We start from the raw sequence: 18911 nt of genomic DNA on the forward strand, positions 1-18911 counted from the left end.
CAAAAATTTCCTGTTTATTGAAGATAGTATCAGTTTTGTGGCCTTAGAACTTTCCCATACCTAAGGGGGAAATACCATTTCTGGATTACCATATCTTTGGTTTGTATTTAAGATATGCAGTTGCTTAGAGATGTTTTTATAGAAAGTCTTATAGCTTAGATTTTTGAGGAGTGAGGTGATTAAGTTGTACTTACTAGTATAATGTGCTTATCTCTTCACATCCTGTGAAGCTGGAGATGTGCTAGAAGAACTTTTTTTAATACCTTTATTTTATATGTTATAATATTCTAATGATACCCAACAGTTTATTTTTATTATGATTTTTTTAAACAAAATGGTGCTGAGGATCGAACCCAGGGCCTCGCACGTGCTAGGCGAGCACTCTACTGCTGAGCCACAACCTCAGACCCTAGAAGAACTTTTTCTAGCTAACACACTCAGGAACTTGGTTTTTTTATTATTATTATTTTTCAGTGCTGGGGATTGAACTTGGGGCCTTGCACATACTAGACAAGTACTCTACTGCTGAGCTACATCCCCATCCCCAGAAGAACACTGCTCTTTGTATAGGTTCAATACTCACTTCTTCCAGCCCGCTGGAGTTGAAACCTTCAGAGCCACAACAGAGTAGAACTAAAGAAAATTTGATGGGTTGATTGTCCTTGTTATAGATTAATTTTCCCTCTTTAACAGTGGCCCATGGTGACTCACATTTTGTTCAATATATTAAAGTGTTGACATTTTAAAATTGAAATAGCATGATGTCAGATTGTTTTAAATTTTGCTTTATATCCAATCACTGATAGCTGGGCCTTTTTTGTACTTTGTTTAGACTCTGGCAATGTATTTTTATATGAGGTGAAACAACATTAAGGAACTAACAATGGCTAGATAACCACTGAGTTTGTCCCCAAAGATGTCTGTCATAATAGCTATCAGTAAAGGCTGTAGTTACATGAATTAAAAAGGGGGAATCCTAATTTCTCTCTTCTCACACTGTGGGATTTTAGCATAGAAGTCAGCATTGTTGTATACATAGCTAAAATTTGTTTCTTGACATAACTTCAGAACTCTTGACTGCATCATGACTCCCATCTAAAACTAAAACCACTGTAATTTTTTTTCCTTATTTTCTGAATGAAAGTTCTACCAATTTTGCCTAAGTAGCTCTGTGCTTCTAAAAGTTTCCACTAGATGGAGAGCTTTTTTATAATCTTTGTTAATCCCAAATGAGTTGTTCTTAGTCATTTAAGGATTCTGTGTTTGCAGATATGCCTACTTGCTAAAATTTATTTGTAACCCGCCACTGTACACGGTGCTTTTGCAGTCCTTTGAGGACTTGTGCAGTGCAGTGGAGAGTTGGAATCTCCAGTGAATGTTTTCCCACCCTAAGGTGAACGAACATGAGGATGCTCAGTCTTTTTCAGTTGTCACACTGTGTCTTTTTGTTTATTTGTTTGGTTGGTCCTTTTAGTGCCATTTTGCAGTTTTGTTCTTTTCCTTGATGACTTTCCTATTTGAAATGGCCCCAAGTGCAGTGCTGTTAGACTGACCAGTGTTCCTAAGGGCAAGAAGGCTGTGCTATATCTTAGAAAATACTGCGTATTAGGTGAGCTTTGTTCATGCCTGAGTTGCAGTGATGTTGGCCGTGAAGCAGTGTTAAGAGTTCAGCAGAATAAAGTGTCTTGAACAAGAAAAGATCATAAGTTGATCCGTTGAAAATGTGTGAACGTAAACTCTGGAAACCTAACCCAGTAGAGCAATGAAGGATTTCAGTATTTGCTAATTTATATCAGAGGCAGCTTTATAGGACATAAAGAGAATTGACTGTTTTGTAATTTTCAGACTCAAATTGTCCTGGTTTTTGAGAGGCTGCAGAGGGTGCCTCCAGCCCCTATATCACCAAGTCCTGTACTGTACGGCCATCTTTCATCCTTCTGTCAGTGGTGACAGGGAAAGTTTTCACAGTGTTTCATGGGGCTTTGAGCAGTGGTTCAAACAAGTGGGAAGGACTCACTGGTTTCTAAAAAAAACTTGATCACAGCCTTCTCACATTTAATAATACTAATCAGCTATACTAGTAATACTAATACTGTGGGGACATTTTTATACCATTTGATAGAATTTCTGGGTATTTTTGATGAATGACCTTAATTTTGTTGTTAAAAACACAATGAAGCTGGGTGTGGTGGCGCACACCTGTAATCCCAGTGGCTTGGGAGGCTGAGACACGAATCGATTTCAAAGAATCTCATTCAAAGCCAGCTTCGGCAATTGCAAAAGGTGCTAACCAACTCGGTGAGGCCCGGCCTCTCAATAAAATGCAAAATAGGGCTGGGGATGTGGCTCAGTAGATGAGTGAACATGAGTTCAATCCCTGGTACCAAAAAAAAAAAAAAAAAAGGAACAATGGAATGTTAATGATGAGTAAATAATAAGGCATAGAGCTCCTCATCAAGGTCAAATTCAGTTCTGCTACTTTCAATTTGAATAGTAGGTCACAAAATCCTACACCCTTCAAAAATTAACTTGTAGTCAGAGTAGTAGCTGAATTGGATGGATCTGAAACTCACCTTCCTAAGCCTCTGATTTGGAAGTCCCAACCATTTTGTGCTGTTCTTTGTCTTTCCCTGAATATTTTCATGTATTCCTGGTTCCTCCTTAGGGAAAAAAATGACTTGAAGTAGGAGAAACAGCTGATGGATGGGAAGTCCTGTGCTGCATTTGGCTACCCCACATGAGGCAGTCTCTGGGATTAAGATCCCCAGCACCACAAAAGGAGAAAAAAAAGAGCTATTTTTCTATTTTCTTTAAGCACAACTTCATAAATTGGTTGTGATATATTTGGGTTTTTGTGTTACAGTGGAAAGAAGACATCGGATAGGTCTACGCCATTGAACTGGGTGGTTATTTCTCTGAGCCTTGGTTCTCTTTCCTGAGGGGCTGGGAGTTGTGTGTATGTCGGGAAGCCTGTGTGTTGTTTCTGTAATGTGGGGGGACTTGGGGAACCACAGGCTCAGGGGCAGGGTACCAGTATGGAGTATCAGCGTGGGCCAGCGGTACCTGTTGTGACTTTTTGTTGGACTGTCTTTGGACATTGCAGTCTTGACCTTGTTCTCTACTCCCCTCACTTTGAGCCTCCAACCTTTATTAGAAGAGAATTTGATCTGCTGAAATCATTTATTTTTGCTTGTTGACTAATCACTCTGCAGAATGAATATATTCCTGTCATTTGTGTTTTCAGTTATTATGGAATAAGAAACATGTCTCCAGTTGCAGGAGTTTGAGATGTCAACAAGTCAGTAGGGGAATTGGAGGAGACGGGGAATCCCTGCTATCCTTTCAAGGAAGTTTGGGACAGAAACTTGATTTAGTTCTTTTTTAGTCAGTACAGGAGGAGAGGGTATCTAGAGGACCTCATCCCTCCAGATGGCTCCCTGTTCCTGTTGGAGTCTCATAGGTGACAGTTCTGGGACATAAGGTCCAGCAGGCCCTGGCCTTTGTCCTTCCTTTCTCCAGGACTTCCTCTAGTACCTACGGGTCTGACAGGCCCGACCATGCCATGCTGACCTTGGAGACCTCTCTTTTCCCTCCATCACAATTCCTCCTGTTGTTATTGCCTGCTAATCTTGACACTGTTATTTCAGTTGATATTTAATACTCTCACTGGAATACCTTATTTCTGGTATTTAGAGCAAATTCCTATTCTACTTTTTGTGACAGTATTCTGAGAAGTTACTCTAGGACTGCTCAGTAGGGACAGTGACTACAATGTAAGTAGAAAGTGTTAAGTCTAGTTTGAACCAGTTGAGGCTTAATTATCTGAAGATTTTGAGGCTGCTTGAGATCTGCAAGATGTTTTGTCTGGACCAGGAATTGTCCTTTACTTGTAGATAGAATAAGGACCTGGAGGACAGGTATCCTCTTTGATGTCCTTTTATTTGACTTGGTACAGTTAAAACTTTCCTGGGAACAGGGCCTAGAAACCTTCCAGATCTGAGTCATATGCAGGTTGCCCAGAGCACTGGGGAGATAGTCTGTGGCTTGATGGAGCTAGAGATTTCTGGGAAAGATGGAGCCAAGGCGATTCACTATAGAAGGGATCTTAAGTGACCTTATAGAGCAGGTCAGTGGATCCCTCTGGCTGTTTCAGAACATGCCCTGCCTCTTCCTGAGCTTGAGACTTGCCCTCCAGCATGAGGAGAGGGAAGTAAGGACGCAGTGGTCTGTACTCCAGAGCCCACCGCTGGCTCCGGCTGTATTTTCTGAAATGTGCTTCTCCATCCCTTAGCTTGTCAGGTTAGCCTGGCCAGAGTCTAGGGCTGATTGCTGTGCTGGGACATCGGCTATGACACGCTGCTGTCCATGGGCCTCTATGCAGTCCCCCACTGTCTTGAGGATGATTTGGAGTCTGCGGTCCAGGGCCAGGAGGTGGGGTTCGGTGAGGATGGGGGCCAGCTGGTCTTCTAGTAGAGACTCCCGCATCACATCGCTGAGTCTGTAGTCGGCCTGGGCCAGCAGCTGCAGATGCAAGAGTGTTTTCTTTTTGATCCTGAAAAGGCAAAGTCATAGGAGCCAAATAAGTCAGGGCAAAGAAAATACCTTGTCTGTACCTGCCCATTCCCCGAATAGCTGTTGCAGCTGATATTCTGAGAGCCTTCACCCCCAGTGCCTTCTCAAGCATGTTAATGAAAACCGCATCAAAAGGGAATGAAGAAAAGGTGTCCGCCTTTGCCCAATTGCCTTTTGGTCAACAGCCTCTAACAATCGTAATGCCATCCGCGCTGACGCTGGACGGTGCGCATTTGCGCTGAGGTTGCTAAAAGAATCAAAACTGAAGTGACAGGATTTTTTAAAGAGACTTAAAGCTGATGGGAGAAGCTTCTAGTAGGTGAAATGATGAAGCTGTCTGCCATTTCAAGAGCTAGCCTCCAAGATGGGTCATGCTAACTGTTTCTCAGATTCTAAAATCAGAGAGATGAAAATGGGGTGGGACCATCCTCAGGAGTTTTCTCTCTTTTTATGCAGGAATCTGACTTGGACTTCTGGGCAGGCAGCTTAATTGTCTTATTTTTGTCACAAGCAGCTATTGCCTGGCCTCCTCAGGAAGGGAGGGAGGAAGCAAGAAGGGAGACATGTTGGTATTAATCTAAGCAGCTGATTAAGAACATTCATACTCGGAGTTTCCCACTGGAGACAAATGGGGTGGTTTTGCTAGGTGCGAACCACATATTTATAATTAGCTCCGGATGCCGTTGCTGAGCAGGTGGACAGTTTCACAAGCCTGGCTAGGATGCCAGAGAGGCCTGGAAGTAGGTTAGACATCCTCCAGAGAAGTGCGGTTGGGAGAACTGAACTCTGGACACAGGCTGTTTAAAGGGCCCTCTCATCAGGACTTTGCTTACATGGTGATCAAATAGTAATATGAGATTATCTGACTCCTGGACAAAGCAGAGGTATGATTAGTAATGTCAAAGGTCATCAGCCCCTGCAAAAGTGGGTAATTATCTAAGTGGGTTAGAGATTAAAGTTGGCAACTGAAAAATTTAAAAGATTATGTCCAGCTGAGTGCAGTGGCAAATGCCTGTAATCCTAGCAGCTTGGGAAGCTGAGGCAGGAGGATTGAGAGTTCAAAGTCAGCCTCAGCAAATGCAAGGTGCTAAGAAACTCAGTGAGACCCTGTCTTTAAATAAAAAAACAAAAACAAAATAGGGCTGGGGATGTGGTTCAGTGGTCGAGTGCCCCTGAGTTCAATCCCCAGTACAAAAAAAAAAAAAAAGTCTGAATTCATCTTAGGCCAAAGGATGAAAAAGTGAGATGTTGCTTGAGAAGATGTGATAATTGTCTAAGAAATGAGGCAATTCGCCTCATTTTACCTGCCCATGTCCTAGACCAGTGAAAACTGATGAAGGCCTTCAGAGCTCAGTGGCAAGCAGGATGAACTGTCCTGGTGGCCACCTACCCTTGGTACCTGCCGCATGAAAACTTACATGCAGCACTGGGAGAGAGGCGAGAGGATGGAGATCTCATCATGGGAGTGTCGTCCGAACCTAGGAGAAGACAGACTTCAGTGAGCAGCATCCTTATTCCCTTAGGGCTTTCTCCCTTCTACTTTTAAAATCTGTGGTTGGGGTAAAAAGCCAGGGACCATGGCAGCCGCCTCCCCATCCCCCCTCTCCTCTGGGCATAGCAGCCTCCTTGCTAGAACCAAGCAACCTCTCCTTCCTTCAGGCCCAGCTAGGGAGGCCCACCCTCTGGGGATCCTCATTCTGAGCCTGCGAAAGGGGACCCTCTAAAAGAAACCCAGGATGTCTCAGCTTGATTCACAGAGCGCTCCTGGGCTGGCAGAGAATCAAGGGCGCTCAGCTAAGAGCAAGAAAAAAAGCCAAGTGGGAAAGCCCAGCACGATGGGGGCGGGCGGACCGTGCAGGGCCGGTCTGGGCAGGCTCCTGTGGTGAGCAGCTGCAGGAAGGTGTGTGTCTGGAGGGAAAGAGCTGCAACTGGCAGGACCCTCACCCTCTGGCGTTGTCGAGATGAATAAGGAAGCCATCCTCCCCGAATTTGGTGAACATCTCATAATGGTGACGGTCCATGTTTCCTGTAAAGAAAGGGAGAGGGGCTAGTAGGTCAGTGGGACAGGCACCTCTGACCTCAGTTCTGTCCAGAGTAGAGGCCTGGACCCGGGCCACAGCTGGCATGGCCCAGTTTCCACCCCTTCCTCTGCCCCCACCCCTGCCCAAGGGTTCTGTTGTGCAGAAGTGTGCCTTCGTCCCTCCTGTCCATATCGATGGGGTTTTTCAGCCCAGGCCCCCCCAGCTGAGAGTGAAAAGCTACCTTCCTGAAGGGAGTGACAGTGAGCCCTCTGTCTAAAAGCTTTGCTTATGTCTGAGCACGTGTGCCATGGCCGCCTTTGTTACTCTGCTGTGCTGCCCGATCTTTCCTGGTCCCTGTGGAATTACCAGGAAGGCGGAATCACCAGTTTCCGGCTGGGACCTTGCCTTCGACCCTCTCTTTCTCACCTTCCTACCTGCTGTCCCCTCGCTGGGTGCAAGGAACACGTAACGTCAATCTCATGCCCACTCTGGCCCTATGCAGGGTGCTGTGCCTGCCCCCGAGGGCCCCTTCCCCAGTTCTTTGAAGAGGGCACCTGTTAACTTCTGTGCTCTTGGGCCTTTGCCACTTCTGAGGCTGGGTGGTGCGGGGTTGTTCAGTCCTCGTGAACCCGGATATAGTTGTGTGCCAAGGTCACAACCACTTCGCCAGGTGCCTTGAGCATGGGGACCTACCTATCAGGAAGTCAAAGATGGCCATGTCGATGATGTTGAGGAGCCGGTTGCTGCTGTTGTACGGGTAGATCTGTCTCACAGTGTCACAGTAAAGGGGATTGAGCTCCCACCTGGGGGGTGAGAAGAAGTCCTGGGGCTGGAAAAGCCAAGATGGCAAGGTGTTGGGGCCCTCCCCACACCTGCAGCCCACTCCCAAATCCCTGCCTCCCTGATCCTGCCCTGGGCCGGGGGCAACTTCTCAGGATGCTGGTGGCTGGTGGTAGCATACCCTCAGGAGGACCCTGGCCCAGGACTCGGGAAAGGAGCCCGTAGATTCCACCTGATAAAAGGTTCTGAGACATTTAACTGCTGGATGCTAAGCTGAGGGCTGGGGTACCACGTTCAGAGACCAGGGCCGGCAGGGCAAGATGGTGCCATGTCTCTCACCTGCTTCCTCAGCATCCCTCACCAAGCCTGTTGGACACTGGCCCTCCAGGGCTCCTGCACTGTTCACAACCCCCCATGGGCCACCGTGTTATGGCTGTCACATTTGTGCCTCTGCCTACATTGTGCCGTGTGCTGCTCAAACTTCCAAAGTCCCTTCTAACCCATCACTCATGTCCTCTAGAAATTCTTCCACTGCTTCTTTACTCCCACAATCAAGGTGGCCTGAAGATGGACCTATTCAACTAGAACTGAGTACTGCCACGTGCCAGGAGGGGTGCTGCGCTGGGGATACAGCCAGGAGGCTCTTGGCCTCGTGGACTTTTCTCAGGCTAACTGGTGTCCCTCCTACGGCTTCTCTCGTGCTTCTCTGTTATAGGAACACTACACTAGGCTTCCACAGCCTGGCTGCTTGTCTGTCCACTCAAGAAGCCTCCCGGGGGAGAGCCTGTGTCCCTCCTGTGTCCCCTAGCATCTAACAGGCTCTCCATCACTCATTAAATGAATGAAAGCAAGAGAGCAGACCCAGACCAGCTAGTCACAGGATCAAGTTAAATGGGGCAGAGGAGGACCGAGGAAGCTTTGGGGGTCCAACAGTGACCACTCTTAAGAACTGGACTGCAGGACCGTGGATGTGGCATTTGCAGCCAGGGGCTGACTCACTCCTCTTTTCCTGCCAGTGTGTAGGAGCGGATCCAGGGGCTGGGCACCGACAGCCTGGGGGCCAGGTTGAGGGACGGCAGGAAGGCAGAGAGGGAGCCCTCCAGCAGGTGCGGGTTGCCGCAGACCGCGTACTCAGTCTTGCACATGTACGGACACTTGGCGAAGAAGCACACGTTGCTGGCTGCAGGATGGGGAAGAAGAGAGGAGCAGGAAGAGGAGGACTTGGAGGCAGGCCTTCTCCCTGCACCAAGAAACCCCTGAGGGTTAGATGGGGAACCCTGAACCGGTGTCTTGGGAAAAGGTGGGAGAAGGAATCATGGCCATTTTGGGACATAGCAGCTACTGAACTGAGCATCATGGGGACCAATTTTCAAATGTCTCTGAGCAGAGAAAGTGGGATCCAGCCTCTCTGCATCTCATCCATATGATTGGGACATTCTTTGTTACCCTGGAAGGATAACCTCTGTCCCCAGGAAGGCCAGAATTGTGGGTTTTAGCAACCACACTAGCCTCTTAGCATCTCACACACCACCTTTTCCCATACACAATTCATCCGGATGGGAGTGTGTGAGGGCAGCATCCGCCCATCCCAGTGATGCGGTGCCAGTGACAAGGAGCCAATGCCACTGTGAATGTGACAGTGGGCACCTGCTTTACTGCGTAGGCAGGCAGGCTCTGGCCAGCACTCTACCTGGAGAGACAAAGAAAACGCTCTGCAGGATTTCATTCTTGGTGACCTCTAGGATTTCCTTGGTGACATTCACTAGCCTCCCCACTGTTGGCGGCACCCGTCGAAAGTCCAGAATCCTGAAAGAGGGAATCTAGGTTAAGGAAGGTCAGGGAATGGGGAGAAGTCCTGTCCCCAGGCCAAAAAATGTTAGAGATCGCCTGGTGTTCCTGACCACACCCTGCAGGGCGGCCACTGGGGGTGTGTCTGTGGTGCTGAGCTGCCGTGGCAGGGTCACTGCTGAGGGGTGCAGAAGGAGCCCCTGTTCCATCAAGCCTCCTGGGCAAGCCTTCCTACCATCCAAGCTGTGTTCTTCTCTAGTGCTTTTCAACTCAGGTGTGCATGCTAGTCACCTGGGATCTTGTTCAGGTGCAGGTTCTGATTTCGTGGGTCTTGGGTGAGGCTGAGATTCTGCATTTCTAGAAAGCTCTTGTGTGGTGTCCATGATGCAAATCCATAGACCACACTTTGAGGGGCAGTGACTGAGTGGATAGGAATCTGGGAGTTTAGGAATGTGTTTTGTCTTCTAATATCATCACCTTATGGCTCCTTGGGCACCTTCTCATTTTCAGATCAGGGAACTAGAGGAAAGGGCAGTGTTGTGCCCAAGATGGCAACGTGCGCAGTACAGCACGGTTAATTTTCTTTATTAATTGCTTATTTCGTTATGTTAAAAGACCATGGGTTTCTTGGGTTTAAAGGCGCCGCCCTGAGGTATGGAAGAGGTGGACAGCCAGAAGAGTCCCCCGAGGGTCTTTCCAGCGTTCCCTCCCAGGCAATCGGCCCTTGTAGTGGACACCACCTCCAGGGGTCGGACTTACCTGTCCAGGTGGAAAGCTGCGATCTCGGCGTTGTGTCTCTGAAAGTCAATGAAATAGAAGAAGTCTGCGGGCGTCTCCTCATCTCGCTGCTGTCTAGAGAGAAGGAAGGAGTCACGCCCTGGACTCAGGCTTCAGCTGGGAGGCTGAGGAGGGGGCGGCGAGGAAGAGGAGGGGGGACATGCTTCTGTGCTTCTCCCGTACACAGGGATGATGGAGCCACCAATCGGGAATGGCCAGTGGCTCCCTGGGCTAGGAAGAGACATGCAAGGTAGGAAGAGTCCGGCTTCGGGAAGACACTGTCCTGTATCGCCATCAACATCAAGTTTCCTACTTGAGAAGCTCTGACCACAGTGGTCGAGTCTTTAAAAATCCAACGGACGTGAAGGAAGAAGTACCGACATTCTTGGGAAGGTGTAGAAGGAGGAGCGAGGACCCATTAGCAGGGCAGACCCAGATGCCCGGGGATTAGGAAAGGTGGGTGTGATCCCGAACTTGGTCATAGAAAGTTCCCTAGAGAAGTCTAGTATGATTGAGGTTTTGAAGAGCTGGAAAGTTCTGGATTTTGGGGGTGGTTTGGGAGAAACACATGGGACAATCCCCTCAGAGAAACTCAGGTGGGTCAGGAGAATGGACCCAGCCACAGGATCACGGGAGGCTGGTGAAGAGGACATTGATTTATGTACATATTAAACTCTCCAATGGATTCCTGAAAAGCTCCAGCCTGCCCCTGGTGTGCGTGTTCAGGAAAGTGTCTCCTGATCCCTAAGGCATGGTGGGGCCACCTCCGGCTGCCAGGTCACCTCTGCCTTGATGCTAACAAACATGGAAGAATGGGGATCTTCAAATAGTTTTAAATCCACTGTATCTGAAGGCAGCAAAAACATCCACAATGTAAAAAAAAGTGGTGGTGCAGAAAGCCCTCAGGAACCAGCCCGCAACCGAAAGGGTTCTGTGCCGTCGGCCAGAAAAACACAGGCTGGTCCTGAAACCTGCTGCAAGGTGCTGCCCACGGAGAGGTGCTATTCCAGCAAATGCCACTGCACCTCCAGGACAGCTCCAAGCCCTGCCTGGCCTTCTCATGAGCATCACCACACTCTGCCCCAGACGACAGACAGTCCCTGTCCCTGGTCTTACTTCCTGAATTTCAGCCATACGAACATATGGTTTCTCCTTTGGGATTTTCTAAAACATCATTTCCTCATTGTCTGGCATATGAGTGAAGTGACCGGAAACTTGAAAACTACTTTGACTTGATGTGAATGCTTCCCTTGTTTTGAGAAGCATGAGTGCACTTATTGTGCAAGCATTGAATATATGCCATTAAGAACATCACCTCTAGCTGGTGGGTGTGGTGGTGCACGCCTGTAATCCCAGTGGCTCCGGAGGCTGAGGCAGGAGGATCGCGAGTTCAAAGCCAGCCTCAGCAAAAGCAAGGCACTAAGAAACTCAGTGAGACCTTGTCTCTAAATGAAGTACAAGACAGGCCCTGGAGACGTGGTTCAGTGATCGAATGTCCCTCTGAAAATTGTCCCTTGGAAAAGGATTCTTTTCATATTCAAATTCTTATGTATTTTCTCAAATGATGGAACCCCTCTCAATTACTTTATTTTGTTTGAGCTGATGATGTCACTCTGAGCTGGTTTTGCTGCCTGACAAGTGGTTAAAGCGTTGGGCATCATGAGAAAGAAAAGTGGGAAAGACTTCACTACAGGTTAACATTGATCCTAAACTTGACTCTGCAATGATGTTGACCAACACCCACAATTCTTGGCAAGTGGAACATGAGAGTGGGGGGCGGGGGGAGCAGTATCTCTAAATTTATATATTGTTTTATAGGATGAGAATTTTTAAATCAAAAAAATGTAAGAAGATATTCAATTGTTTCATAGACATCTTTGAAAGTTATATATTTAAATTGACCAGACAACTAGGTTTTTTACATTTCCACAGAAGAAAAATGAAGAAATCTCCTTAAAAGCAGGCTTCTAAAGGTTGCCTGGGCCTTGGGGTCACAGGGTAGGCCCCCAGAGCCAGTCCACTGGACTCCATGAGCATGGGACGTGGGCACAGAGTTGTTTAAGGCTCCCAGGACAGCTGACCTGCTTCAGATCCCTCCCTGAGGTGGTGCTGACTCTATCTGGTACACATTTCACTAGGCCCCACCTCTAGAACCAGCGACCAGACGGTCCACGGGGCCTCTCCTCACCTGGCGGAAGGTGTGGAATCCTGGCCGGTCTACGTGGATTCCACGGGAAGACAGTGCATTGTGGAAAACATGTGACTTGGGTAATGGGAGTGCCTCTTGGGGCCATTCTCTCCTAAGTGTGGCATCCCCAGGGGGAGCAATCCACTAGGCTAAGGCATTAGAGTCCTACTTCAGGGGACCCCCACCTGCAGCGTCTTGGAGCCAGACACCCATTCACACACCGAGTTGTGCGCACAGACTAGATGCGTGATTATATTTCACCAAAATATATGAACTTCAAGAGCATGTAAGGTTTTTTTTTAAGGTGGTAGTAGGGATTTAAGCCAGGGACACTCTACCCTGGGCTCTATTCTCAGCCCTTTTATTTTTATTCTTTTAAATTTTAAGATTTAAAAGAATAAGTTATCCACCATGGCCTGGAATTTGTGATATTCCTGTCTCAGCCTCCTGAGTTGCTGGGATTATAGGTGTGTGCCACCAGGCCTGGCAGTTAGGTTACTGTTTTACGAACAAAATATGTAGTTGGGTGTGGTGGTACCTACCTCTAATCCCAATGACTCTGGAGGCTGAGGCAGGAGGATGGCAAAATCGAGGCCAACCCGGACAACTCAGTGAGACTCTCTCTCAAAATAAAAAAGTAAAAAGGACTGGGGAAGCAGTTCAGTGGTAGAATGCCCCTGGGTTCAATCTCCAATAAGAAAATTAAATAAAATTATATATAATGTACATATTATATATAATACATATGTGTATATATATGTGTGTGTGTGTGTGTGTGTGTGAGAACATGTGACAGACTTCATAGTACCCTTTCTAGGTTGTCTAGTTTTTCAGTCAAAACAAGTATTGTAGGGCTGGGGGTGTAGTCCATGGTAGAGCACTTGCATGTACGAGGCCTTGGCTTCACCTCTACCATTGCTAAAAAATAAAAAATAAAAATAAAGCAAGTACTGTCACGTAGAGATCTGTAAACTTTTTTTTTTTTAAAGAGAGAGTGAGAGAGGAGAGAGAGAGAGAGAGAGAGAGAGAGAGAGAGAGAGAGAGAGAGAGAATTTTTAATATTTATTTTTAGTTCTCGGCGGACACAACATCTTTGTTGGTATGTGGTGCTGAGGATCGAACCCGGGCTGCACGCATGCGAGGCGAGCGCGCTACTGCTTGAGCCACATCCCCAGCCCAGATCTGTAAACTTTTGATGTCCAGGGAAGGGTGCTAGCACACTTAACAGTCCCACCGCCTGGGGTTCAATCCTGGGTCCACTGTTACAGCTGGGAGCTTGGGATGCGCAGGCCTCTTGTGGCCTCAGTATCTTCGCCTTACAACGGACATCATAATGGCACTTGGCTCATGAGGATGTTGATGATCCAAAGACCCAATTCATGTGGGGTGTGTGGCTCAGATGCTAGCAAGGGACTCTTATTATTTTAATTGCTATCATTCTCACAAAAAATAGTTATGTGCTTGGGGTAGGATGTCCAAACAGAATCTCCTGATCACTCGTATAAAGATATTAGGTCACTTTAAATTTTTTTTTTTTTTGGTAGTACTGGAGATTGAACCCAAGGGTGCGCTATCACTGAACTACATCCTTGTCCTTTTTTATTTTTTAAATTTTAAGACAGGGTCTTGCTAAATTGCTGAGGCTGGCCTTAAACTTGTGATCCTCCTACCCCAGCCTCCTGAGTGAGTGGGATTAAAGGTGGGCATTAGGTCACTTTTACTACTTTTTAGTTAGAGCTCCCCCAGGGCTGCCACCCTGGGCGCAGCAGTGGGAAAGACTCCACTTACCTCATGGGTTTGAACATGGCCTTCCCGAAGTCCGAGAACCTCAGCACCAGCTTCAGGTGGACGCCACTGGGCTTCACAACTGTGGAGGGTGGAAGGGCCAGTGAAGGACGCATTTGGGCCTAGGTCGGAGCTCTGACTGTTCGTTCCGTAGGCCCAGCCAATTTCTTCTCTTTTATTTAATAAGAACTTAAGGATGAGGATTTGCTTCCCAAGCAGTGGAGCAGGTGTCAGGGTTCCCCAGAAAGACACTAGTGAAAAACCCCCAAAAATGTTACCCTAAGAAGAACCGACCCTCTCCTCTGTTTCAGCTGCCCCCTGTGGATTCTGACCCTGCCAGCTGTGACAATAACTGAGATGCATTCTTCCTATGGAGGACTCTGCTCTGGGCAGGGTCTAGGGCGTGGCAAATCCATGCGCCTGCGGGGTGCAGGGGGAACTGCTCCCCTGTGCTGCAGCCTGCCTCACCTCACCTGCCCCACTTTGGACGGCTGCAAGCCCCATGAGGGTTGGGACAGCGTCTTCTAACCTTTGACACATCATGTCACATGGAGAAATGTCTGACGCATGTTCATCAAGTTGAGGTCGGTAGAAGAGGCCACTTGCAGCCAGAGGTGGCTGGCCTGCGGTTCAGTGTCCAGGCCCACCTGGAGCCAGGTCACAGGCTCCCCAGAGGGAAACGCTGCTCTGCTCCTGGCTTTTCCGTTCTGTCAATCATTTACCCCAGGGGGCTCAGCCTTGGCTGCATTAGAACCACCTGGAGCTTTTAAAACATAAATGCCTGGGCCTCACCCTCTGCAGTGGAACCCAAACCTCCAGAGGAGGAGGAGTTTCCCCAGTGATTCGGATATGCTGCCAGCATCACGAACCACTGTCAGGCACGACCCCCTCTGAAATTCGAAAACAGCCTCCAATCAGGGATTTTGTTAGAATTCAAATTCCGACTCAATAAATCAGATTGGAAACTGAGATTCTGTTTTTCTTACAAGCTCCCCGGTGATGCCGGTGAGGCTTGTCCCTGGCTGGTATTTGGATCAGTCAGATCCTGCACTAGAGTGCCCCGTAAATGCCTTTCTTTCTGTGGGTGGGTGGGGAGAAATGTTGACTTCTTAGGATTAGGCAGGGACAGCCCTCATTGGAGTGGATGCTGGGGTTCCTGTGGCTGTGACAGGGAGGGGGCTGGATGTGGCTGGGAGAGGCAGGAACTTACTCTGGGTGCAGTCGCAAGCCCCCAGCAAGGCTTTCTCGTCCTGGCTGTAATCTGCAAAGGAGAAGGGCAGTGAGCGCTTCTAGCCAGGTTCCTGGGAGAGTGACCACCTAGAGACGGACCCTCTATACCAGCAGGGGCTATAGCTTGGAGGTCTTAGCCTTGACTGTTCTGAAGGGATCTCCCAGAACCCACGGTTTCCCTCCTGCTCCATCCTGGTTCCCATCATCTCTAGTGCACAATCCATCCACAGCTGGCTGGAAGACCCAGTCTGATTTGGTCTCTGCTAATAATCTGCTGCATCACATAGACGGTCATAGTGCTTGAGGGCACAGACTTGGGGTCAAAAGACCTGTGTTTGAATCCTAGCCCCAGCATGGGTCCTTGGTCAGGTTACTTCACCTCTCTGAGTCTCAGTTTTCCTGCCTGTAAAGTTCCAATGATAATGTCTATGTCATCAGGTCATTGCAGAAGAGCAAATGCATTGCCTGGTTCCAAAGGAGCACTCAATAAAACGGCAGGGATCGCCCTTCTTTATTATGTGTGCAGAACACATTCTCATACCTCCATTACAGGATGGTGATGAGATTAAGGTTAGAAGATCTCTTTCAAGAGGAAAGTGTTTTTCTGCTTATTAACCTGTCTATCCTGTGACAGTGGCAACCCTTTAACATTCCAGCCTGGGTCCCAGCCTGAGATGGCTTAATCCAGCCCCTCCGGGAGAGTGTCAATCACTCCTGCCCTGTCTCATGACCCTCACCGGCACTGATGGTGGGAAAGTGCCTCATGTCGTGCAGGAGTTTGCTGACGAAAGGACTGGACCTGGAGTACAGTCCGTGGCGGTTGATTCCCAGGTGGAACTGGACCCAGCTGGCCTCGGTTCGGAGCTGCAGCGGGGGCTCCAGGGAGGTGAGGTTCAACTGCTCTCTGTAAATCTTGTGTCGTCTGAAAGAGCCACGGAGCATTTTGGGTTATGTTTTTAAACTGGAAGAAGAAAGAGCGCGGGGACGTCACTGGAGCACTTCTCTGGAGCTCCACGTATTCCTTCACGGACTCAACAATGCGTTGAGCACCTCCTGCGGGCCAGGCCTTGCGCTGTGCTCAGGGGAACAAAGAGCCCTGGTTCCCCCTGGTCCTCTGAGAGCCTATAAGCTAGCTGGTAACACAGACAGGTGCACAATGCCACAGGCACCGTGACACGTGCACAGTCACATTCATGTACGCAAATATACCAATGCTGACCTAGAAGCCACCACAGGTCCTGTGAAGACAAAGGCAGATGGCTGAGAGAAGAACGAGGGGACTCATGTAACCCCGGCTCTCAAGGACACACCCCTGTGCCCTTTCCAGTGAAAAAGTCCCAATACTTTAGGTCCCAGGGAGTCTGGAGGGAGGGGAGAAGGTGATGGGTGAGAATGAAAGGGAACACAGGGAAGGTCCTTTGGAGGGGCTGGACGCTGAGTTGGAGAAATCAATATGGCATCAAGGAAAAGAAGAATTAATTAGCCATTTATTGATTGTTCTTCTTGGTAGCCTTTTTTTTTTGCAAGGATAAAAAGAAAAAAGTGAATAACAATGGTGTTTCCATTTAGAGTCTAGCATGGGAGACAAATCGTATGTCTATGAAATAATTGGAGCAAAGCAGAAGGCCTCCCTTCCAAGTACCAGTACACTGGGGACACACAAGCCTTAAGTCCATAGTAAGATGCATGTGAGTTCTGCATCCCCAGCTCTTCTTTCTTCTTTCTTTCTTCTTTTTGGTACTGGGTAGATTGAACCCAGGTACTTAACCACTGAGCCACAGCCCCAGACCTTTTTACTTTTTATATTTGAGACAGGGTCTTTCTAAGTTGCTTATAGCCTCACTAAGTTGCTGAGGCTGGCCTTGAATTTGTGATCCTCCTGCCTCGGCCTCCCAAGCCACTGAGATTACAGGTGTGCTCGATGATGCCCGACTGAGTGGGTTCCTTTTGATGAGGAAGAGTTCCTAGTCCCTTTCTTGGCCTAGGTACTAGAGCACTTCTTCAGCCAGGGAGGGTGAAGAGCAGAGTGGTGTGGGCATAGGTGCCAAGAGTTGTCTGTGAGACACCCATCTATGCTTTGTGTACCTGCACAGGTAACTCCCCAGTTCAAAGGGAGGTTGCAGAGACAAAGAAGGAGCCCCTCATTATCTTTTATACATAAGAGGGCAATTACAAATTCTGTTTCCATTAGTCTTTTGAGCTGCCAGGGACAATTCACCCTGGTCATCAGGAATCTAGTTACCTTCCACCTCTTGCCCCAACTCTTTGGAGCTTGGGTACCACATGCCACTTACTGGATTATTGCAGGCCTTCTGGATTCTGTCTTCACTGAGGGAAACTCTACACAACGGGATTTGGGTTCCATCTTCCAGTTTCTATCAGACTTCTCCTCAGCACACTGTGACCAGGAACCTGCCTTTCAATACCCAGACTTGGTTTCTCCGGGCGTCCCTGTTCAGAGACCGAATCTCAGCTGGTTGATGTCAGCTGGGGCTTTCCTGAGTTTGGTGATGAGGTTCTTGCCCCTGTACCCCTCTGGATCTCCATGACCACCTTTGGTGTTTTTTGCTTTGTGGGGTGCTGGGGATGGAACCCGGGTCCTCGACCATGTGAGGCATGTGCTCGACCACTGAGCCATGGTTCATTGAAGGCAAGTTGCCTCCCACCCAGAGGCACGTCAGGCTACCTGCTTCACACCCTGGAAGTTTTGCCATCGTACCATGACCAGGTTCTTAACTTCCACGGAATTTCTAACCGCGAGTCTGTTTCGTTGACCTTATTCCTCCTGTTTTATTCTCACTGGTATCCAGGACCCTGTGCTTTCTACACATGGACCTAATTTGATGGCATGGTCCCAAATAGGTCCCCTCTCTCCTGCCTGTGTTTTTTTCCTTCTGTTTATCCTCGGTTTTATCTTTTCCTTCCAGGTCTTACCCCCAATGGTCTTTCCTAGAGAGAGCGCCCCTTTGTCAGTGGACCTGTGGATCTGCGTGATCTGCCGAGTCTTCCTGGGACAACCATTTCTTCTTTTCTTTCAGCCTTTTGCTTAATGACCCAAACTTGATTCTGAAAAGAGCCCATGGGAGGGAAGACCTGGTGGAGCTAAGTTTCAAACTGTGGCATCTGCCGTCAAGACTGAGAGCAAACACGAATACACCAGGTAGAGGGGCTGGAGACGGAGAACTGGACTCAAATCATGAGGCCATCATTGAGCAATGACCTCAGGGCTGGAACAAACCGAAGAGACGATTAACCCAGCTTCCCTGACTCCTCATAAGGTTCCTTCCAAGAAGTCGTCTCTCATCTTGGATCAGCTCCAGCGAAGGGACATGCCCTGTCCAGCCTAGTGCGGTCGATCTGTCCAGCTCTATGAGAAAGCACTTTCCAACAATAAGCCCAGCTCCCCTCCATTGCTTCCGCCAGTGAGTTTTGATTTGACCCTCCAGATTTAGGATCCCCCTCTTATATTACACCATTTAAAATATTCAGAGATGGCTCTCATAATGACCTTGGCATCCTTCCACCTTAAGCCTAAGTTTCTGACTCCCTTCACAGACCTGGGGGTGGAGTCTTAGTCATTGCAATGGACTGAGTGTTGATGAACCCCTCAAATTCACATGTTGAAACCCTAACCCATTCTGGTAGCATCAGGGTGGGGAGTCTTTGGGAGGTGATTAGGTGTTGAAGGATAGGGCCTCCTGAATCAGATGAGTGGCCTTAGGAAAGAGAACCCGGAGAGATCTCTTGCATCTTCTGCCATGTTCTAGAAA

The 18911-nt window shown here is 48.3% G+C and overlaps 1 protein-coding gene across 3 annotated transcripts in view; it reads right to left on the bottom strand.

Annotated features, from left to right (window-relative positions):
- Nucleotides 1-2416: 2416 nt before the first annotated feature.
- The window catches only part of FAM20A (FAM20A golgi associated secretory pathway pseudokinase), a 50636-nt gene continuing 34141 nt past the window's right edge, over nt 2417-18911 (bottom strand). The window contains exons 2-11 of one of the 3 annotated variants that reach the window (XM_081271030.1): nt 15879-16063; nt 15122-15172; nt 13915-14162; nt 9921-10009; nt 9064-9179; nt 8373-8553; nt 7287-7396; nt 6517-6598; nt 5991-6050; nt 2417-4552 (exon numbers count right to left, since the gene is read on the bottom strand). In XM_081271030.1, the coding sequence (XP_081127156.1) occupies nt 4288-4552; nt 5991-6050; nt 6517-6598; nt 7287-7396; nt 8373-8553; nt 9064-9179; nt 9921-10009; nt 13915-14162; nt 15122-15172; nt 15879-16063 (1387 nt within the window). In that variant the 3' untranslated portion in view covers nt 2417-4287. Of the gene's footprint in view, nt 4553-5990; nt 6051-6516; nt 6599-7286; nt 7397-8372; nt 8554-9063; nt 9180-9920; nt 10014-13914; nt 14163-15121; nt 15173-15878; nt 16064-18911 lie in introns of all 3 variants that reach the window. The other 2 variants (XM_081271031.1, XM_081271032.1) reach the window with 2 other exon arrangements.

Source organism: Spermophilus citellus (genome assembly GCF_964194105.1).
Source record: "Spermophilus citellus genome assembly, chromosome: 17".
Classification (NCBI taxonomy): Eukaryota; Metazoa; Chordata; class Mammalia; order Rodentia; family Sciuridae; genus Spermophilus; species Spermophilus citellus.